At 37.4% G+C, this 25,158-nt stretch overlaps 1 protein-coding gene across 2 annotated transcripts in view; it reads left to right on the top strand.

The window, feature by feature from the left end:
- Positions 1-25,158, top strand: part of LOC145994344 (solute carrier family 22 member 18-like) — a 70,400-nt gene that overhangs the window by 2,630 nt on the left and 42,612 nt on the right. For both annotated transcript variants that reach the window (XM_083130461.1, XM_083130463.1), the window contains exon 2: positions 19,069-19,398. In XM_083130461.1, the coding sequence (XP_082986587.1) occupies positions 19,126-19,398 (273 nt within the window). In that variant the 5' untranslated portion in view covers positions 19,069-19,125. The remainder of the gene's footprint in view (positions 1-19,068; positions 19,399-25,158) is intronic.

Below are 25,158 nucleotides of genomic sequence, written 5' to 3'. Positions count from 1 at the left end.
GAGCGCCAAATTTTAAGTGCAGATTCGTGATTAGGAGACCCAAATTAGTAAGTATCCGAAATTTCAAACAAATTGGAGAAATTCCCTGTATTGTTAAATTATACCGTGGTTTGTTATGACATAATGAACATGAAAGTAGGTATTTTTTGGTTAAGAAGGTTGCAACACTGCGTACCCACTCCAAATCGACAAAACACAAGCACGACGCACGATGGTCCACAGCTGTGCGTGCCATATTTCTGCAAGGGAAGAAAGGAGCCAAAAGAATTACTCGTAATGTGAAAAATCAAAGTTGTTTTCGTGTAAAGAGCATAATGGCACCTTCAACTATGTTCCGCAATACACAATTGGTAAGTACGAACCATTTAAAATTGAAAATATCCGATGGAAATGTGTCTCCGATATAACAGACATTTACCCATTTCACAGCAGCCACTATAATTTTATGTCAAAATGTTAGGTTTTGGACTGATAACTGTTCCGATTGTTTTATGATTTTTGTCAAATTCTCGTAGCAGGAAGACTAAGTATCATAGAATTTTTGCAATCATTGTCACTCGAAATTTGAACCTTCCTTAAAGTAATGAGCACTGTTTGGATTTCAGAAAAAAATTATGTTGAAAAGAAACAACTTAAAAATTACCTTATGCAATGTATTTTCCATTGACAAGCGACTGTAAGTATCGTAGACTATACTGAACGCAACTCCAACTGGCGGCTGGGTTACAGCGATCAGCTGTATTTTCTTCGACTGAAATCAGGCACTTTCGAGTCACAAGGTACCGAACATTGTTTGTGCGATGAAACAAATGAGCGTTGGGTACACCACATGTTGCCAAATGTACCGTAAAGAGAGACTCTTCTCGGTCAACGATATTGCCAGCACCAGAAATCAGCAGGGTGTTAATGGTACAACTGCACACGTGGTCCTACACGAGGGAGTTTCACAAGCAAACATGCAAAAAGTCAACTGGCAAGAACAGAAGTACGCTTGTCAACGTTGTTTCAGGAGACCGATGTGATCCCTTTAGCTTTTACTTCCCAACTGAGTTTGTTGATGCCCATCGAGCCACACACCCGAAGACGATTGGGGGACAGAAAGGGCCAGACATATCTGTCAAGGTCAGCCGCCAGTTGGAGTTGCGTTCAATATAGTGGGAATTAATGTAAAAGTAAATCGGAACCTTAGTAGAATGCATTTAGGGACTTTATTTTAATGCTAAGAGAACGAAACCTGGCCTACCTAACCTAACTACGAAAGCATACATTGAACAAAATCTTAAGTAATTGCTAAATCTCCGCAATATGTGATTAAGAGAAGTAAATCAAAATCAATCAATGTTCAAATTGCATTTGTAGCATGATGAAATCACAATAAAACAATAGGGACTTGAGCGTTCTTTTGCTATTTGAGTGTGCATACAAACAGCTTTTCATAAAAAAAAAAAATGCTCCAAAATGGCAGGTTTTTACTTATGTGAGTTATACTTTGGGATCAAATAACTAGGTTGTGTGTGTTTTCTGCTTGCTGGAATTAATTTTATATCACGTAAAACATTGAAATCTGCTGATTAAAAGAAAATCAACATCACTCTCGAGATGGTACAGTGGGTCAACGGCCCCTCAAAAATAGTGGCAACTGTGGCAAACAACCAAATAAGAACAAGGCGAAGGTATTTACAGTATATATGTATACGTATATATTTGTACTAATGGAAAAAGCAGGTTGGGTCAGTTGGTTGATTATGATCAGTGTTGATTTCTGTTTTTATCTCTGTTGTGTCATCGGCATATGTAATTACCTTTGTGTTTGTTTAGTTTGTCGTTAATGTATAATATGAAGTGCAAGGCTTGATGTGCTATCCTAAATATTTTTCTGCTGTTTGACTTGATGTTGGTAACTGTGACTTGGATATTTTGCACTCTGTCTTGTATACATGATTTAATTAGTTTGGAGCTATTCCCCTTATTCTGATGTAGAGTTTAACCATTAGTAGTAGTCACACTGTCAAATGCTGTGTGACAAATGTAAGATTAATGTCCACTTTTGTGGTGATATATGGACTGGGGCTGAGCCCATACTGATACCAATGTATCGGTATCGGCCAGTACTGGCAGTATCGGTTGAATTTTTTCCACTAATATCAAAGATTTTGACTGGTTAGGAAAGTGGCCAAAAGCAACAACCCGTCTCTACATTTGTCCTTTTGAAAGGTTCGTTCACCCTTTCTTGTGACAGGTTGGGAGACCAGCACATGACATTCCACAAATATTCTTAGAAACACTGGATAAAACCCCACCCTCCTGGGAAGCAGATGGGATGAACCCCCAAAGGTGATCGTGAAGGCTTGTAACTGTAACTTAGTTAACGCTGTGGGAAATAAACCATTCATTGCCAATTCTTGCTTGAAGCTCGTGGTAAGATAGGTGGGTGTATTTAAACCACATGCTACACTAATGCCGGGTCAGGTGGTTTCGGAATTCTTCGAAAAGAGGGATGAAGGACACTGTGAAATTAGCTTTGTTTTATCTACATTCAAGCAGGAAGTGGATTTAGCAATTTCTTGTATTCTTTCTTTCTATGTAAGTCTTTTGTGTTACTGCTGGTATAGGCCAAACAAGGGTTATTCATTTCCACTAAGATTAGACTGGCACCATACAGCTTTGAATGACAGTACTAAAGACAAATTATGTACACTTATAATAATATCCATAAAATATCAATCAGAAACTTTTCTTTTTATCAACTTGCAACGTCCTCCAGTTTGACACTAATCGGTACAAAGTTAGTCTGCTGCTTCTTGAGTTGGGAGCATGAAACTCTATTTAATTCTCTAGGGCTTGCTAGGTTTAAAAACACAACACTGTTTTCAAAGTTTAGCACAGTTTTATAATTACTTATATCTCCTATTGTATGTGGACTTAAAGCAACATACAAATTTACTTAGATTTCTTTAGTTTTGTAATTTGATGCCTGTAAAGGGGAAAAGAACAATTCTATAGCATATCAAATTACAATCACTAACGTTGGACAAGACAAACGTAAATACACAAAAGTTTCTGTACTTAATTATTATTTTCGAGTATCACTAGAAAGAAACTAAATTAATGCAAACCAATAACACTGGCATTCCATTTTCTGTTACCATGTTCCTGTTGATTCCTCACTCTCTTTTGTTTTTCAACACTAACTAACTAACTAACTCTCTAGCCTTCTTAAACTCGAAGGTTCATGGCTGCAGCAACACGAGCTTCCATCTGTCCCTATCTTGAGCAAGATCTATATACTCTTTTCCATCTCTACCGATTTCCTTTAGGTCCATCTCAACGTTGTCCCTCCATCTTCGTCTTGGCCTTCCTATAGGTCTCTTACCATCAGGTTTCCCAACAAGAATCCTGTAAACTCCTCTTTCCTCTCCCATTCGTGCCACATGGCCTGCCCACCTATGTCTTCTTGATTTAATCATTCTAATAATATCTGGACATGAATACAAATTATGTAGTTCTAAATTATGTAACCTTCTCCACTCACTTGTCTCCTCATCCCTTTTAGGTCCAAATATTTTCCTAAGGATCTTATTTTCAAATACTCTCAATTTGTGTTCCTCTTTCAATGTAAGGCACCAAGTTTCACACCCATATAATACTACAGGCAATATTACTGTTTTGTATATTTTAACTTTTAGTTTCTTAGATATTAAACGAGAAGACAAAAGTTTATGAAGAGAGAAGTAACATGCATTTCATGAATTACGCCTACTTTTTATTTCCTCTTTAATATAATTTTCATTTGTTAATATTACTCCTTAAGTATTTGAATTTGGAAACTGGTTCAAACAAGTTGTTATCAATAATTAGATTTTGATTATTACCTAACATTTGGTTTCGGCCTGTAAGCATATATTTAGTTTTCTCTTTGTTAACTTCCAAACCTAACTCTTGAGCAGTTTTGAAAAATATTTTAGCATTATTCTTAATTGTATTTATATCATCCCCTAATAAGTCTACATCATCTGCATATGCTAACAACTGAGTCATACCATTTAATTTTAGTCCTTCTTTAGTTTCTTTTACCTTCCTAACAGCATATTCTAAGGCAAAGTTAAAGAGCAATGGAGATAATGCATCTCCTTGTTTTAACCCATCATGAATTATAAATTTGTCAGACACATCAATACCCACACGAATTTTACTTTCTGTTTCACTGGTGCATACTTTTATCATACTAACAAGCAAGGTTATTTGAAGTATAGGTTGGGCCAATCCGTTGTTTACTCTTGATGACGAAACGACGGTAAGAGGTGAATTTATCCATGAAATGAATTCCAAATTTATGCGCTAGTGTTGCACTATGCAGATAGGAAACCATGCCAGAAACTGAACACACGAAATCGAGTACACAAATGAGCATTTCCACCCATTTACATTTTGTGGCTTCAGACAAATTGAAAATAAATATAGATAGTTATTTATTGTTATGCGGGACAGAATATTATTGATCGGAACGGGAATTTTTTTTAAAATCCCGACATTCGGGACGGGAAATATTCGCAATTTCTCGACTTGTCGGGAAATCTCAAATTCTCATTTTCACCTTAAGTGATTTTCTTTGCATTTCTGGAATGAAAACTAACAATTTTCGATAAGTTCCAGACACTTGTAATGCAGAAAACGTCAAGAATTAATACCGTTTTAAAATGACCATTCGGTATTTCCCGACTGTTCGGGACCCAGAAAAGTAGGGAAGTCATTTGCTGTAGTCGGGATAGGGACGGAATTTTTCTTTCCGATCCCGGTACCGACTTTTCGAGATACCGCAATTCCACATATTATTATTATTTATTTTAGTTCAGCACAAGATACATCTTCCAAGTACGTTGAACATAATATATACGTTATATACGTTTTTCAAAAGGATTCTTTGGTCACCGAGCTTTGGATTCGTGTGAGAACGCTAACGTGAATCATGCTAATGCTAGAATCTGCAGTGCGCATTTCTGCCCAGAAGATTATGTACGTAATCTGAAAAGTCAACTTTTAGGTTTACATCGAAGAAAGATCCTTAAGCAAGATGCCTTCGACTCCTTATCATGAGCAGGAATGTAGGGAGTATAATCCTGGTAAATACTTCGCCTACCATTTCTTTGCCATTGGTGTACAATTCTCTCTCGCTTTTTCCCTACATATTCACAAAAGCAATAAAAATACAAACTGCTAACTTTTCATTCCATTTTGGTTATTTATTAAACGGTACGTGTTTGTATTTATATTTGATAAATTTACTTTGCTCTTCCGGTCATATAAGTCAATTGAGATGATGAAGAAGTGATAAAATAGATGAATGGAAAATCAAAGTTCCCCTTACTTACAAGAGCGACCACAAGAAAAAGAACCTTCCTCCTTCCTGTTCAACTCGGACTAGAAGTGAGCATGCTCCACTCTTCCCCTCCCCTCCACACTGGAGTACGGTGCACAGGAGTCGCGAGTCTGCGCAGGTTTCTTTGCTTGTGGTTCCACTATAATAGTAATATAAAATTGTACACTCACCTCACTTAGTTCTCCGGCAGTTTGTTTCTTTATACATCATATTTGGAGAAGATACAATCATATACAATTCAATCTATAGTTGTACGTACACTGTATATAACACACCTGGATGTACAGGGTCAACGAAAACAAAGAAATGAGCATAATTTTCTCTTCGGTGAAGATGTTGACCCTAAACCAAAAAAACTCAAATAATGAATTCGACAATGTAAATTGATGAGATTTAGTAAATCATTTGATGAAGTGAACTAATTCTGAGTGGACTAATCGCAAAGGACATAATCAGCTCAGACCCTATTACTTCTTCATGGTATGTGACGTAAAGTTCCCGCCCAACCGTTTGACGGCGTTAGTGGTTATCACATCTCCTTTTCCACAGACTGTAGTACACATCCTCATCTAGACATTGTTCTTGTTCTGGTGTTTAATATCTGCATACTGCAACACTGTCGTTTTGTCATTTCACGTGAATTCACATTGAAGTGATGCATTCACTTGGCCGATCACACGTCATCGAACGCAAAAACTTCAACCGTTACCATGGTTTTGGGCCAGGGCTGCTAACAAGCTTCTTGGGTATTCCAAACTCTACTATTATATAATGTATCTCTTTTCAACAGTGCCCTTTGTTAGTTGAAAATATTCAGGCAGGTTCATTAACTTCCTCTGGCAAGTGCAAAAACTGACATCATCATTGGTAGATTATGATGCATTTTCAAACATGTTTCAAATTCCACCAACAACTTTACCAGTCTAACTGTAGTTGTCTGTGATATTCTGAACATTATTTGAACTAATAAGTAACATTTTTACAAATATAAAACCTTAAACAGTAAGGTTCGTTACAACTGCCCCTTGTCCGGGCAAAATTTTTGAAGAAATTGTAATTTACAAGTTCTGAAAAAAAAATAGTACATAAAGAATATCTAAATATCTGAATTATTCTGACACTAAGTCTTAGCTTCACCGATAAATGCTTCTCTTCCTTTGAAAACAGCTCAGGAGGAATGTAGTTTACAGTATCCAAAATAGAATGAAATCCAGGATAGTTAAGCAACCAATAAACAGTGAATTCAGGCAATGATTCCATGATGGTGCAATAGAGCTCAAGGCTTTCATATATCTAGTTTCTTCTCCAGAAAGACCTTTGTAGAAAGCTATGTAAGATTCGATAAGCGGTAAACTGAATCAGTACTTTTCAATAGCACTTCAAACTCAGCAATCTTCTTGCTTCTATAGTGGAACCACGAGCAAAACAACCTGCGCAGACCCGCGAGTCCTGTGCACCGTACCCCCACGAGTGGGGGAGGGGGAGAGTGAACTATGCTTCCTTATGGCCCGAGGTGGAGGGAAGAAGGGAAAGCTGCACGGGGACTTCTCGTCCCAAGGTTTTTTCCTTGTGGTCGATCTATAGAATAAAACCTTTAAATTCCACACCAGCAATATAATAACTCCTGCTTATAGGAATTAATCCAAATATTTACTATATCGACCTTCTCTGTGAGGTGCGCGGTTTTATACATCCAGTCTATCCTCATCCTTGACCTTTTGGATTTACCGCGCTAATTATATATCTAGAGGATCCCTTTCACTTGATCAGGAGTGTTACTGAATAATACATTAACTTCATTCTTGCTAAAACTTATTTCTGCATAATGCGGTTTTAGAAAAGCACAGTCATAGAAAGTCATAACCAAAACCTTCTTAAATGAATACTTTGGTGCTAAAATTCATGCCACTAATATCAAGTTCTACTTCTCTACCACCTAACACTCTCATCTTTAAGCTTTCGGGAATATCTACCAGTTTTATATCAGGAACATTTTTTTTTGCATTTGAAAGCCTGAAAATGTATATTCGGTCAGCAGAAATTTACGTATAATAATTGTATTTTACGTTCTTTTATCCACATTTCGTGGAGCGTGCGCCAGACAGAGGTTTTGAATGAGATACAACAACTTTCCAATGATCAAATTGAGAACTTCGCTTTCATTAAAATTGTCAGCTAGGTTTCTGTACGCTGCGTAGACACTCCAGGCGAAAGTCTCTAAGTTGTTGTGGACAAGACGAGAATACCTCTGGTTCCTCACAGCCACGAGTTGTCTTTTTTCACCTTTTCAGAGGTAAATTCGTGCTTAACACGTTCACTGCTGATCAAAATTTGAATACTTACCCCAGGTGTTGAATTTTTTGTTTTCCACATTATGTACTTTTATGGTTCCTTGTAGTTAGTAGACAACATAAAACACGTTTTTTTTTTTTGTTATGGAAGTCATCATGAACAAATATGGTGGTGGATGCCTTTCGGCGCCATTAGCACACAGCATCAAATTTCCTTGCTCTGTGCTGAAGACGCCGAAAGGCGCCCACTGATACTTTTGTTTTTAGCTACATTCACAACACACAATTCTGAGGGAGTTGTTAAAAATTATGATTTATTATGTCATACAATGTTATACAAATAATTGCTTTAGTTTTTAGAGATAAAAAATTACATACTTATTACTTGTACATACAGCAAACAAAATATTGGTACATCAAAACTTATACATATTCTTTACATGACATGCAGACATTATTTTCAGATCATTACTTTAAGTGTAGGGCGTTACCCCCACACCCCCTATACGCCTTCATGGCGTGGTGCTATGCACAGGGGAGCACTTGTTTGTGATAATTATAAAAACATGGATGCAAACACAGTCCAGGAGTACCAGGACAGATTACACAGTTGTAAATAGTGTTGGTTCTCTTTCCATTTTTCTTGCATTCCCGACATTTCTTCCGCATTCTTATTCCCTTTGGTCCTTGCGTACACTTTGTTGGTAGATGATCTGATTTTCTCGAAGAAGTTGGAAGAACTTCCGGTCTGGCTGATTTGAAGGACAGCAAGTGTCTAATTATAACCAATCTGAAATCATATAGGTTCATTGTTTTGTTTACAGTGTATTTGTTGTGGAGGTGGAAAGCATTTAAAACCATAAGCTGTACGTAGTGGACAAACAGTTTTTTATACCACCTTATTGTCTTGCGATCGCTTGGGTAGTAAGCTATCATTTGATCCTGTCCGTCTACTCCCGACATGTAGCAATTGTACTGTACAATCGGAAGTGGTTTCATGTGTTTTTCATTTCTTTTATTTATGATCTCAACTAATTCATTTGAAAAATCTGTAGATACACAAAGCACATCTCTTTTATCGCGCAACTTGCCGATCATGATGCCTCCATCAGAGTATTTCACTGTGCTTTCCCCCTTTTTGAGTTTCGCTCGTGTGACTGTCTGTGGGTTGTTTTTTCTGTTAGCCCTAAGGGTACCTGTGACGTGACAGATATATTATCCAGTTCACTAATAGTCATGCTCTCGATATCAATATTTTTAGCCCTTGATGAAGTAAGAGGCCGATTCATTTCCCCGCATCTTTCACGATTCATTTTCTGCAGTACTTCGCAACGAATGCAACAATGAACTGAATCTAAAGTTCATCTACCGCCACATTCAGTACGACAATGGCTGCAGTAAAACTGGCAGGATGATCTCCCGCCAAAATCAACTCTGCACGAAGTGAACGCGAAGCGCCAATCGGCATCCAATGCATATCGGGAGAAATCACCCAGACGGCGATCGGCGCTTTCAGCAGTGAACGTGTTAAAGTATGTGCAAAAATCAGCATAATTTACAAAGCTGTCCATATTACCAGCTAACCAATGCTCAGCCTTGCCAGTGAAAACCCTAGATAACAATGCGAATCTATAGTGCTCAGGCACTTGCATTAGGTTGAAACTTACATTTAACTCACACAGATATGTTTCCGCTGATTGCTCCTCCATGCTCAATTGAATCAGGTAATATACAGAAGAGGTTTCTGGTCGAATCTGTAAATTATGGAAGTTTTCCTGCAGTTCATTGACCCTTCTTATAAATGTGCTTGTCTGTTCCTGAATTTCTTGGTGAAATATATACTTTCATCTTTTTAGCCTTCTCATGGAGAAAATTAACCTTTCCTCCTGCTGCCTTTATTTCGACTTTCTGTTCTTGCACTATATTTTCCACGAGTTCTGTTCATTCATTCTGTTTTTACTGCTCCATTAATAGATTCTACAGAAAATTTTAATTCTTGAACTCTCTCTGGAGGGTCACATTCAGATTCTCTTCCAGACGACAATTTCAAGACAAGTTTCCATATTCTTCGTCAATTGTTCCTGTTCCTTCTCTATCCATTCTTGCTGAACTGTTAGGAACTCTAGCTGCTCTTGGACAATTTTCTTTATTGTCGTCCACCTTTTCAGTGACTTTAATACTAAGCTTTTCTATCTCTCCTCTGATGATCTCAACCTGTTCATGTTTGTGCTGAGAGAATAGAGCCTGTAACTCTGACCTTAGTTTTATATCTTCCTGTAGTCTCCTTTCTTCCTGGTTTTCAATTCTAAGAACTGAAAATATCTAATTCTTCTTTTCCTCTGCTTCCTCTTTCCTTCTCTTTTCTTCTTCCTCCTATTTCACTTTTCTTTTCTTCTTCCTCCTCTTTCTCTTACTTTCCTGACTTTCTATGAGCACTCTAAGCTCCTGTAGCTCTTGTTTTTTCTTTTCCTCATCCTCCTCTTTCTCCTAGGTTTCTCTATCTGAGCCATCTCTTTCTTACGCTGTTTCTCATCCTCTTTTTCTTTCTGTCTTCGTTCTGTTTTATCTTTCATCAGCCAATCAAGTAACCAATGATCTGACGAGAACTGGGTAGGAAGACTCGATTCTGGTTCTGGTGTTGATAAGGAGGATGTGCATCACATCTGTGGATTTGATGCAGAGGTTACTTCCTGCCCATCATAACTTTTTCTGCCCTCTACCTTCTGCAAACATTGGCAACACTGGAAGAATTCTTTGCCATCCTCAAGATCCTCACAGCATCCAAACTTGGTTTCAGCGTCCATTGCTTCGAAGATTCATTCCCAAAGCTTCTTTCTCCATTCTACTGCACCGTCTACCAGTTAATACCTTCACTTCACTATCACATGTTTACTTTCGTGAATTCCAAGGACTTTCACTATCACCTTTGTGAATTTCAATGGACGAATATTTACTATGCACTAAATCGGGCATCACATTTGCGTTGCTAAAATAATTTTGCACTTGAAGCCCCACGCTTGTTGCACCAAAATAACTATGCAACGTCCTTTGTAACGTTCGTTACAAACTGGACCTAACATTTTTTTGTTATTTAATAAATATTCAATTTTTTACTTTGTAACATTAATTTCCTTGCCAGGATGGTTGTTTTTATATAAATTTTAAAGGTCTTAACTACACGTTAGCTAGATTATGAACATTTGATAGTGTAGCTCTGATTCTATAGCGTATTTTTACTATTCATGTAATAATAGCAATAGCAATATTAATTAATTTACATATTATGATGTGATATGATTATGATATATATATATATATATATATATATGTATTATATTAGTGTATTAATTATTATTATATTATTAGTATTATTTCTGAGATACTTGGTACAGACTGTCCCACAAATTATATTACATTGTGCCTGGTGGTGTAATGAGTTAGTATGACTTCTGAACTTGTTATTTTATACTGGAATTATACAAGTATCAGTATTGGTATTGGCAAATGGTGGTATCGGCTCAGCCCTAATGTGGACATATATTGGATGCACTTTAGATATCAAAATATATCTTTTATATCCAAAAGATTGTATCTAAAACTGGAAATTGTGGATATTCAATGGATATTTGTATTGCATGTTTGGCTTTGTAGTTTTTAAGTTGGTAATGGTGATGTGTATATATAACGGGTGTCCCAGAAGTCTTTCCGTGATTACAAACTTCATTCATATCCGCTATATGCAAGGTAGAGATGTGAAAGTGGTGCCAAAATGTTGGAAAACTAACAGAGTTTTTTGTTGCAGGTTTGAGTAACGTGGCTGTAGTGTAGCAGTGTCAGTGCCCAGAAAATCGGAAATGTTCACAAATCAGGAAAAAGCTCAGCATATGTCCTCTGGTATCTCGACACCCGGTCACTAATAACAGTGCAGAGGAACTTTTAAATGTACAGAATTCTTTCGTCTAGAATATCTGCCATCAATAAGTTGGTATTTAAAAAATGGAATTTATCTTCATTCCCAAATCCTGTCAAGTCCAAGAAACATTGTATAGAAAGATGCCACCCGATGTCAAGAGCATTAATTCCGGATTCCTTGGCACTGACACTGCTACACTACAGCCACATTACTGAAACCTGCAACAAATAAACTTTGTTAGTTTTCCAACATTTTGGCACCATTTTCACATCTCTACATTGCATATAGCGGAAAGAATAAAGTTTATAATGAGGGAAAGACTTCTGGGACACCCGGTATATCCTCATTAATTTCTTCTTACACACTGCTTTCAGAGTGTAAGAAATATCTTCTTATTTGAGATTAAGTTTGTTGGCCATTTAACTAATGGGGTGTTAAGTAAACAGAAAATGAATAGTCTTTTCTTGTACAATTATGTTTCTACTTTCTGCCCCATCCATGGCTCAGCATGCACAGAATATAACTTAGCACTGTATACACATTTTTCTAGTCTTTCTTTCAGTACAAATAACTCTGTTTTTTTTTTAATTTGTGATGTAAATGATAAAGAAAATGCTGCTGTTGTGACTACACTTAACTATGCTTTGTCTGTCATGTTGTCTTTGCTGCACTTCCTGAATGTTGACCTCTCTAGAGAAACACACTGCATTGTCAATAGAAAGTAAGTCAATTCAAAAACCTAGCGGTGAATAAGCTACATGGGTATGTACACTAATCTTTGGTAAAATAACTTGGATAAAGGAGTTTCTTCTATAAAACGTATAAGACACTTGAGATTTGAACTACAACATTTTCATTTGGTCCTCCTCGTCTAGCAGAATCTCAATTCTGTTTGACACAATAGTGGTTGCACCATTGCTATCATGAAAAAGACAACATGTTAGACGAAATGTGAAAAAATCACAGTTAGAATGACATTCAATTTCAAGGTTTCATGTGTTCTACTCACGTTTCATTTTGCATTGAACAAAATTTGTTTACATAGTTTATGATAAATTACATTGTGTGCATAGCAGTGGAAGTAGAGGTGTAATGTTTCTCCTTCGTCAGTTCAGGAAACACACTGTATGGGAATGTAAAAACCAGCTTCTACACACTAATAATACACAACAGGGAAACAGTGGAAACTCAATTTTAATTTTTACAGGGGACCAAACTGAAAAAAAAAAAACTTAAAATGCACAAAGAAGTCAAATTGCTATATTGGGACCATCAAGATTGAATGTATAATGTGGGAAAATGTATAATTTGGTAACTTTGAATTGTGGTTCTGCTGTATTTTTTATTCCGGGTACCAATTAATTCTCAGCTTTTTTTTAAAAAAAAAAAACCAGTGGAGTAACGGACCGTGAGGACCAGTGCTTACACACAGACTTCCAGCTTTATTCCCACCATTGGTGGGAGATCATCGAACCCTTTTTGGGGTGGTGTATGATCAGCACGATGAACCCTCAGTCGTCGTCGTAGGTTTTCTATGACTAAGTTACACTACTCGATCGTAACTCCAATTTCCTCACAATGGTCATGGCTTCTGGTCCCATACACAGGCCAAGGAAAAGTTGTTACACTTCCTCCAGGAGACTCAAACCTGCAGGTATTCCATAGCTAGAGCCCAAAGCTTGTGCCTTAGACCACACAGCCACAGTGCAGGACTTGGCCTGTTTAAAAAAATAAAATATTTATTCTTGAATATAGTCTGAATATTTTAATCGAAAAATTGATCTCCATTAGAGTTTACACCTTTTTGGCATCTACCTTAGTGGTAGAACAATGGCAGTTAAAGTCTATAAATCAACAATTCTATTTTTTGCCTCTTGAAGATGTCTGAAGTAGAAATCCATCAGGTGGTGGTGCAGGTACAGAAATAGGTGGTAGTCTGAAGGGCCATGTCAGGGAAGTAGCTGTATGAGGCAGAACTTCCCAACCCAATGAATATAATGCCTCCTTAGTTCCTTTGACCATGTTCACCCTGGGGTTATCATGCAGCAATTAGAGTTGGAAGTGGTTGGAAAAAAACGGCTTTTGTGGTAAAAAAAAAACTGGAGTTTCTTTCTGTGGCTTTTTTGGTTCGGTTTTTTTTTACAAAAATGTCTCAAATCAATGAAAATACAGGAGTCGGAAGTATTTTTCCTGTTCCATGGTTTTAGTTTATCTCCCTACTGTAAAATAGACACTAATTTCTAAATATGAAATACAAGTTACAATATGGAATTCACAGCTAGACAAAAACAGTGTTTTCAAGAAAGCTGGCTTATTTGAATGGGGTTTTCTTTCTGAGCATTATGTTCATATTTTGGTAGACTTATTAAATATATCTATGTTGTTTAAACATATTCAAATACCTAGAGTAGTTTTGTATGTGTTTTTAATAGAACCTAATAGTACGATATGATTTTCAATGCTTGCATTTGTTATACGAACACGTACATGAAACAAAAATGAAAATACTGCTTTACCTTTTGAAAATCTAATATCAAATCTCTTTACATTAAATTTTGTGTTCAGTAATATATATTTGTATTCTGGCTTTCCAGTACATCATGTATAATTTGGTTAAATGGCTGCTAAACCTGGTCACGGAGCAACTAGTGATGTATTTTGCCTGGTTGTTGCAGTGGTTCTCGACCTTTGTGACACCACAGTGCAGTAAATATATTTCTTACAAGCCGATGCCCTGATCCCAACAATTTCACTTATAAATACATTTCTGATCTTTCAAGTTTATATAAAAATTAATATTAATGTATCAAGTATGGCATAATCATAATTCAAATATATATATAGACTTCCTGTCAAATATAAAATTAGTTTTAAATTTGTCGTCAACCCCTGGGTGCAACGGAACTTTTGTGGCCTGGCAGTTGAAAAACACTGGCACTAAAACTGAAGTAGAAGCAAATAAGACTGGCTGCAAATGAAAAAAAAATCTATAAAAGAAATCTGGAGTGGACCTACAGTTTAAAATTAGATCCAGAGCACTCTGCCTCCACTGGGGATTGAACCTCAGACCCCTTTTTATTACAAGGCAACAGCGTTAGTTTATTCCATTCCAGAGGCCCCATTGATGATTATAAAAGGAACATTCTATCAAAATGCAGGCCTTTTCCATCAACAGTACTTGCAATTTGTTCTCTGTGATTTACAGGCTACATGAAATCTTAATCTCTGATGAAGTAGCTAACAATCTTGTTAAGTATAGACCGAATCAACACATGACTGCGCAGGGGGGAGGGGGGGCACATTGAAGTGACAAGTAACATGGGCACCTTCAGTCTGTAAGCAAGCATACAAACAAGACCGAGGCGACATGATGCATGCCATTGAAGGAGCTTTCAGGCTGAAGTCACAGATGACAAGCAACACAGACTTCTTCAGTATAAAGCAAAACATTCACTGTGCATGTAAGAAAAACAGACCAATGCAACCGTGCACGATGCATGCCATTGAGAGAACAGTATAGTCCGAGCAACATGCACCTGACATGTTTAGCTCATTGTCACACTTCAGTTCAAAAGGTTGAATGGATTACTACTTCCAAGTGGCACATGTCACTTGTTGTTTTGGTCTGAAAGTTTCCCTGAGGAAACTGTACAGGCCAAGTGACAAGCGACACTTGCAGCTTATGTTGCTTCGGTTCGAAAGGTTGCATTTACTTCTAAAGGTTGGTTTCCAAGAACCACGTGTCGGTTCCATCTCAAAGCTCCGTTAAACAGGATATATAAAAACATTCACGTAATACGTATACTTCTGCATATGTGTTGTGAACAGTAAAGATTTTTAATTGTCCCGAAACATCACATATTTTTATACTAACATTTGTTTCATATTTTATGACATCAACATTTAAATTGAGACACAAACATGTAAAAGCTTGTTTTAAGTCCATTTCATGGTCAGATGTGCGCATTAGGACTTCATGTTTAGTTTTAACCCTAGCTTACCCATGATAAACTTACATACTGGGAGTGACTCACAGGCCACACTTTGTTTTATCACTAAATATCAAGAAACCATTTTATGATTAAATCACTGCTTCCTTTGCTGATTATATATGTGCAGTCATTTATTAATTATAATAATTACAAGAATTACTATTGCTAATAAAAAATAATAACCAATTATTGCATGAGTGTCTCACATATACATACTCTATTATCATTCACTAAAAGTCACAAAATCCGTAACAATTTTTATTAATGTTTTGTGGTTTGCAGAAGTGCAGTTGTTTATAAAATATGATAATTACAATAATTACTATCATAACCAACAAATTGTACACTGTCACTGGCATGAGTGTCTCGAATGAGACATTAAAAAATGGCACCTGATATGCCCACCAAGTGCATTTTGCCTCCTAATTACGTTACATTCATGTTTTTATAAACAGAGTAGTATGACTTCCATAAGTTCATTAGCTACTTATCGCTATTAAATTATACAGCTAGAAAAAGTGATGGGAGGTGGTAAAAATTCAATTTATTAAAGGTGATAAACAGGTAACAATACACACCTTTTTGTAGTTTCTTCAATAATATTCATTTGGCTTTTTGAATTTTGGAATATATTTTTCATTCCAAATTATTTTATTATTCATACAAAATACAACACATATGAACAAGAATGCGTGCTCGTCACGGGTTCGAATCCTGGTCTGGATTGTTCTTTTTGAGTTTCCTACATCAATTACATCATATATTGGGCCTCCCCCATGACGCAGTGGTAGCGTCATTGCCTTGTAATCAAGGGGTCCCGGGTTCGATACCCGGTGGAGGTACAAGTGGTTCGGATCCCTCTTTAAACTGTAGGTCCAGTCCCGATTAGCCTTACTGTGCATAAAGTGGACTTAAAACACCAACTCAAACCAAACCATCATATATCACTCTCATCCTCATTTTCGCGATAACCAAATGTGGCAGAAAAGCGAAGTACAATAAACCAAATCAACAACAATAAGAACGCACATTCTCTTGCCCAAATAAATACATCCGTAGTTAGCTTACCCAACTGTTTTCATCAGAGGCCAAGAGATTGTATATTTAAATAAAACACTACTAATACGAGAGCGAGGGGGAGAGCGTGAGCAAATATTTGTTATTTAATCATTACATATTCCATATTTTAAAGAAAAGGAAGCATAACATTTTTGTCTGCACATAATACGTTCCCATTTCATAAATAACACTGCACAACACGAAATTTGTCCTTTAGATGAAAATGTGTGATTCTAATGTATTTGTGCATGACAAAAACGAATCTGCAATTTGTTTCCATGTATCACGTGTAATTTAGCCAAAAACACAAAATTTGAAAGTTACATAAGAAACGTATGGTACAATAGCCGAAAGTGTGTTTCTCCTGTGTTACAGAGAATGAATGCCCGAAATTATACATTGGTATGAAAGAATAAATTTTTCCACCTGTTCAAGCGGCTCTGGCATCCACCCAGCGTCGTATAAAGTGGGTACCTGGAGGAAACTCTGGGGGTAGAGGCAGCCATGGGCATGGTGCTGATCACATCACCCCCATCTTTGGCCATGATCAAGAAAGTGTGGGGCCGTAACTCCACACCCCTATATGCCTTATATGGCGTGGTGCAAAGCCCAGGGGAGCACACACACTTTTATGACAGGATAAGATGTATGCAAGAAGGTTACATGAAATACTGTTGCTTCCTCTGTGAATGGGACAGTTGGGACAGAGATAAACCCTGGCCGCTACTACCGTCATCAAGAACATATAATGAGATCTAATTGAGAAGTCCCAAAATGTGGGATGCAGCAACGAGGAAGAAGCTATTTTAATATAATCAATCAATCAGAATGTATTTCTGCCCCATTACACACCAAGATTGCTTTGATGAGAATCTTCGTCAAAGTACTAGGCTGAGAGGGCCAAGCTTTCAGGTACCTCTACATGAAATTCCCACACTGGAGTGAGGCAAAGGTTAAGGAAGGTGTGTTTGTTTGTTGGCACACAGATTAGAGCCATTTGATTCTACACTTTCTGACCCAGCAAGTTGGTGTGTTCTAGTTTCCTGGGTAATGTCAAAGCACACAAATATGAAGTCACTGTTCGTGACATGGTGCCCTGATTTCATATAATGGGGTGCCACATGTACCTCAAATTACACATTCTGGACTCACATGTGGGCTTTCCCCCGAAAAACCTGGGAGCAGTCAGTGATGAACATGGGGAAAGGTTCCACCAGGATATTGCTGCGTTTGAAAAGACGTTGGTATGGCAGTATGCTTGCTGACTATTGTTGGTTGGTCTATGATCAGGGAGACCCCTACAGATATGTACAAGCGTAAATGCTCCACAACATCATATTCGTAGGTATTGTTACTGTGTTTTCTTACTGTACATTGTATTGTAATATGCCTATCACACATACTTCTAGCAATGCATCAGGTGGCTGTCCAGTGAAAATGATGCATGATAGAAGCATACGGTTTTCACACTTCAATTCTGTATCCTTTGTTTAGTCCAAATCACATGATTTCATCTAAAGGACAAAAAATGTCTTCAAATTTGTTGTGCAGTGTAATAAAACTACAGCCCTTATTATATAGTGGAACCACAAGCAAAAAAGCCTGCGCAGACCCATGACTCCTGTGCACCATACTCCCGTGTGGAGGGGAGGGGTAGAGTGGAGCATGCTTCCTTGTGGCCCAATTTGAACGAAAGTAGGGGGAGCTGCACGGAGACTTTTTGCCGAAGGTTCTTTTGTTTGTGGTCGCTCTATACATTGTACGTGTAAAAAGTTGTGGTGCAAATACAGAGAAAATAAGTGCTACAGAAATCCCCCCCCTGAGTTCTTTAGAGGATTTACAATGGAATTATGGGGGAAACTGATCCCCTATCTGTTCCTGTAGGAGATAGACTGGAGCACATGAAAGGTTGAAACTGCGACCTTTCAACCATTGCAGCGGTGGGCAAAGGGGCAAGGGAGGTAGAGGCAGAAATCTTCCCTTTCTCTTCGGGCAGTTGTTTCTACCTGGAACTGGTGAGGTTGGGGAAAACCCAGCTAGAGCAGTTCCTTCCTTCCAGCCTTGCCTGCAGATTGCGAGAAGCACGTGAAAAACAGTGTTGCATATGAACTGTGGCTTCAACAAGACAATAAATATTGTGGATTGAAAATAATTAGAGATGTGAGATTGATTGATCTATCTCTGCTAGACTAGCTACTCCTCAGTGCACGTCACTGTCTGAGGGGTGTTTTTGAGGGTTATAACTTCTCTTCCTTTGTCCCATAATACGTAAAAGAAAAAAATGGTCATATGGTAAAAGTTACCACTTCTCTAAAAAGGGAAGCCATACATTCACAACCCCTTTACAAAATTACTGCTCTTGCCATTGAATAAATTATTAGCAGAAAAAGTAGTGCTTCTATTATTCTTTTGAAATGTTCTGAATTTTCATTTCAGCCACCATGTGTAGGCATTCAATCAGAAATGACTATCAGTAGGAAATAAACAGAAGTGATGGCTCCAACTATGAAGAGAAGATCATCAAAGACAAAGAAGTCCAATGAAAATGTCAAGACAGATAGATCAAAGTGTATTTCAAACAATAATCAGAAGCCTTGCACCCAGGATGATTTTTCTTTGTATAACAATGAAAATGATAATATCATTAAACCGAAGACTGCAAGAGAGGAATTGGGAAAAGAAGAGTCGCTGTTCTTCAAGTTTTTATTATATTTCAGGCTTTTTATTCTTGCTGTGACAGTACATGCCCATTCTACAAATTGTGAGGTAAGAGAACAGGTAGCTAGTGATGACAGTGGAGGAAAGGAAAACTTAATCATATCTGAACAAACGAAACATCCATATTAACATGTTGAGTACCAAATCTTTGCAGACTACCCATGTTACCGAAAGTGTTTTAAAAATAAATTATTCACTCAGCATTTCAAGAGAAAATATGAAAAGTTTTAACGATTTCGTAAACTTTGATTTGTATTAAGAAAACATTCTTCCTTCTATTCTTGACACTTGGACTGTAAAAATATACAGGGTGTCCACATGAAACCTCCCTGATTTCAAATTGTAGTTGCGAGGAAACTATTTGACATAGAGCCTTGCAGTGTGAAGCATCATGTAAAGCAACTTTTTTTTTCCTTCCTTCCTTCCGAACAGGATCCACCAGATGTGATGACAATTAAGGCTTGGTATGACAAGTTCCCAGTCACTGGGAGTGTTAACCGACAGTCAGGTTCTGGTAGAAAACACACATCTGATGAAACAGTAGAGGTGATCAGGGAAGCCTTCGAGAGAAGCCCGTCAATGTCAGTTCGCAACATCACGAGAGCTGAACAGCCCATGCTCAATAGTTCACAAGGTGTTGCATAAACGTATTTGTCTGTATGCATACAAAATGCAAATTTTTCAGGTGCTGCAGCCACAAGTCAATCCACAAACAAACAGTTTGCTATTTAGATGTTGGATCAAATCGAGCAATACCTGAGGATTATGATTTTCAGTGACGAAGCAACCTTCCACACATCTGGGAAGGTTAATCGGCACTATGTTCGTATCTGGGGTTCCATCTGTTCGGGAACATATCAGGAACAGCAAAAAGGTGAATGTGTGGTGTGCAAACAGTAACCGGGAACTGTTATATGGACATGCAGGATGGTGCACCACCACACTGGAGTTTGGATGTTCATGAGTTTCTGGATAGAACGTTCCCACATCGATGGAAAGCACACGATGAACCAATCAGGTGACCACTGCGATCTCTGGACATAGCCCTTCTGAATTTGTTCCTGTGGTGTTTTGTAAAAAACACTGTCTACACTTCATCTGTAGGATCTCCGCACGAGGATTGAGAATTCCATCAACTCCATCACCCCTGACATGCTGGTGCGCACGTGGGTTGAGATCGAGAATCAGCTAGGCATTTTGAGTGTTACGAGATGAGATCACATAGAAGTAAAAAATAAAGAAGTTGCTTTACATGATGCTGCAAGGCTCTAGGTCGAATAGTTTCCTCACAATTATAATTTGAAATCAGGGAGGTTTCTTTTTCAAGATATGCATTGGTAATACACTTAAAAAACACACACACACACACACACACACACACACACACACACACACACACACACACACACACACACACACACACACACACACACACACACACACACACCCCACACCCACCCACCCCCCTACCTACCTACCCCCCTACCTACCTACCTACCAACCAACCAACCAACCTACCTACCTACCTACCTACCTACCTACCTACCTACCTACCTACCTACCAACCAACCAACCAACCAACCAACCTACCTACCTACCTACCTACCAACCAACCAACCTACCTACCTACCAACCAACCAACCAACCTACCAACCTACCAACCAACCTACCAACCTACCAACCTACCTACCTACCTATCTCATGATGTGATTGCGTACATGGACTTTGACAATTTGTGGCATGGAAATGAGCGAAATGACATTAAGAAAAGTATGTTTTTTTAATTAATTCCCTCCCTCCATATGCTGTGTTCATTTCTGGTTTACATTTGAAACTCCCTCTCTCACCCCGAACCAAAATAATTCAATTCAATCCATGTACTCCTTGTAGATATGGTCCCAGGAAGTGATGATGGTTGGTTTGAGTGGCATTTTAGGCACATACGTCTGGTGAAGCACAACTTTACCACTGATTGATCCACCCCTAACACCACCTAAAATTTTTCACGAAAGCCCAATTCATGGTGATTTTGGCACTAAACTTGTCACAAAACACTTTTAGCCTCACAGAGTAGTCATGCATATGTACAAATGTTCTCAACCTCAACATGTTAATAGTGATGTGTATTAAGTCTGATGCTTTTCAATAGAATTTACATTTGTGCGTATATACGCAATAGAACACACAGTTTATTATATCAGGGAACATTTTTTTTCATAATTTGCAGAATGTTGGAATAACCTTTTGCATTCTATTTTCTTATTTTTTGATACATGTGTGCTTAATTTGCAAGGGTGTCATTAGGTTCTAACCTGTTGGAAACTTAGCATGCATTTAACCATAGAAGTTTCATATATAGGGGTAAGTGCATCAGTGTTTGTGCTTCATAGCTGACACATTCTTTCAAGCAAAATCTGAAAGAGAATACTGAAATGTTAAACTAAGGCACTATTATTACAGCACTGCTGATCACATATAGGAATAAGTTTCTAAATTTAGTTCATGATTTGACCTATAGAGTACAAGAACCACATCTAACTAATTTGCTTCAAAGTATAAAGAATTAATTAATTTCTCAATTACACAAGCTCGTGTATATCTTTATTTTCCCTTTGCTCTGTGCATGATGTATACCTGTATTTATGTCATTGATATACATTTAGTGTGTCTTTAAATGTTCACTATGAGCTGTGCATTTTATATAAATAATGTTTCTTTTTTTGTTAATATTACTAATCCTACGATAGCATTTGTCTGTTTCCTATTTTTGTTAATTATTAATTTTAAAATGCATGTGCGTTCATTATGTTCATCTACACACAAGCCTTTTTTCCTTTCTGTATTGACTATTTAATGTTGCTTTAAGTTAATTGGCACCGTGAGGATGAATGCTAATCAAATTGAACAAACCAAATATGGAACACCCATATCCTTTCCAGGACTGGACTCAGAACCTTGAGATTGAGGATCAAACACTCAAGATGCTTCATAACCAAAATTTGTTCCTTTCATGCAGTGTATAAAGCATCTTAAAGAAAACTGATCTGATCTCTATGGTCGTGAGGGTGACTTTGCAATGTATGATGTGTAAGCAGACCTTGTCTTTTCAAATATCTCCCCATTTGTCCTGATCAATGGCATATGCAGGATTTTTTCGGAGATGTCTGAAATTCTAATGATAATCATAATTATAATCTTTTACCCTCGTCGTAAAAGTTGTTCAAATTTTCAGAGTGAACTGTAGTACATGTAAATTTCATCCTGGTCAGTGGTTCCCAATCTCTAACATGGAATTACAGTTTAGGAGTACAGCCCTGAATGTATTGACTTGTTAGTCTATTACACAATAATGGTTATCACCTTTTGATCAAAGTACAATAACAATGAGCTAAAACCCTATCATCCTATATTTCTGACTGTCCTGTGAAGGGAAATTTTTGTCACTTAAAAATATCTTTCAGCTCATGCCTCTGCCATACAAGGTTACTATCTCTTGCTGTTGTAGAAGTTCCTCGCTGATATTAATTTTCTGCATCTATAATATCAGCTGGGAGTAAATTCATGCTGTGTATTATCTGGGCTACTTTCTACACTTGGAATCAAAATCTAAACCACTAATATTACTGTTTTCTAACATAATTTGGCCCTGTTCCGTGAGCTTGTCATGATGTATTTTTAATTTATGTATTTATGTTGTTTGAACTATCAGGGTGGCGACAGACCTGGAAAACCGAGAAAAGTCAGGGAATTTGAGGTGTCAAAAAAAGTCAGGGAAATGTCAGGGAATTTCCTCTTCATTGACTTTTTTATTTTTATTTATTTTGACACCTCAAATTCGAACACTCTGTAGAGGAAAATTGTTATAACTCGGGCACTATGCGAGCAATCTACTTCGGATAACTTTTGTTTTGCAGCTAAAACGTCAGCGCATGTAACCATGTACAATTCAGAATGCCGGACCAAGGAAGGGGGCTTGGGCACGACCCCCGAATTTCAATGGAAAAAACAAAAATCTGGAGTTTGCCCTCTCTTCTCCCACTATTTTGGGGAGAAGGCGTAAACTTTAGTATTCCTTTCAAAGAATGAACATTTCTCAAGAGAATGAAACATGTTTCATGTTCTTGGGTGCCATACAAGTTGAATAATAAGCCAAAATGTGATTTTTTATTTTTTTTTACGAAAAATAGGTAATTTGCATTTTTGAGGAAATTAGTTATAACTATGGGAGCAATCTACTTCGGATAAGTTTTGTTTTGCAGCTAAAACATCAGAGCATGCAACTGTGTACAATTCAGAACACCGAACCGAGGAAAGGGGGTTTGGTGGGCGCGACCCCCGAATTTGAATGGAAAAAACAAAAATCTGGAGTTTGCCCCTTCTTCTCCCACTATTTTGGGGAGAAGCCGCGAACTTTAGTATTCTTTTCAAAGAATGGATATTTCTCAAGAGAACGTAACATTTTTCATGTTCTTGGGTGCCATACAAGTTGAATAATAAGCCAAAATGTGATTTTTTTTATGAAAAATAGGTAATTTGCATTTTTGGAGGTAAATTGTTATTACTCTGGCACTATGGAAGCAATCTACTTCGGATAAGTTTTGTTTTTCAGCTAAAACATCATAGCATGCAACCGTGTACAATTCAGAATGCCGAACCGAGAAAGGTGGGTTTGGGGGGCGCGACACCGAAATTTCAATGATAAAACCATAAAAATCTGGAGTTTGCCCCCTCTTCTCCTGCTATTTGGGTAGAAGGTGCGAATTTTAGTATTTTTGTTTCAAAGAATGGACATTTCTTAAGAGAACGTAACATTTTTCATGTTCTTTAATGCCATACAAGTTGAATTTGTCGAATATTGCCACCCGACAAAGTATCTCACTACTACATGGGACAGAAATTGCATGGACTGCAACATCCAATAAAAATCGAATGCATAAACAAGAAGAGCTTTAGACTGCAAATATGCTGCTGAAATTTTATTACTCTACTGGCTCACTTCACCTTATTTAATGTAGCAGTGTTTACGAAGGTTTTCTTTCATCATCCTGACGTATTACTGGTTTCGCACAAGTTAACATACATTACAATGACATTGCACTATTCTTAGATATCAAGAAGAATCCAACCAAATGGGATATATATTGAATACTATCACGAAAAAGTGAAACATAAATCTGCATTGGTGAATGTTATAAAAATTTGCAAGTGCTTGCTCCCAACCTCAAATTTACTGCAACCAGTGGCGTACGCAAGGGGGGGGTTACGGGGTTTAAACCCCCCCCTTGAGCTTGTGAAATATTATGAAAAATGCTGTGGAAAAAAAATTAAATGGCCAATTTACCACAGTCAAAGATCTGGGACAATACTATTACTATTACTACATCTACTACTACTACTACTACCACTAATAATAATAATAATAATAATTTGAATTATTATTTCCATGTAGCATGAAGAAAAGCACAGCATTCCAAGCACACGCGTCTTTCAGAGTGATGCCTTGAAAATAAGCACAAGTTCTTGAAAGTGAAATATGAGGGTAACTATGATTTAAAAGAGAAATAAAATGTTTTGTATTTCAATACTCTGGCGTACGCAGTTTGGGGGGGGGGGGGAAAGAGGTGCCGGAATAGTAAATGTGGATAACACATGGTTTCGTTTTGGAGGGCAGGATGCATAATAAAATATTTCGTATTTTTGGAGCTTTTCAGTCTATTAAAATTGTATTCAAAGACAAAAATGGTAATCGGGACTCACTTTAAAAGAGGTTTCGTATTTACACATTTTGATTTTTTAAAGTTCTTAACG

This window comes from Lepisma saccharinum, chromosome 10 (genome assembly GCF_977018435.1).
Source record: "Lepisma saccharinum chromosome 10, izLepSacc3.1, whole genome shotgun sequence".
Taxonomy (NCBI): domain Eukaryota; kingdom Metazoa; phylum Arthropoda; class Insecta; order Zygentoma; family Lepismatidae; genus Lepisma; species Lepisma saccharinum.
This window is presented reverse-complemented; position numbering and strand designations above follow the sequence as displayed.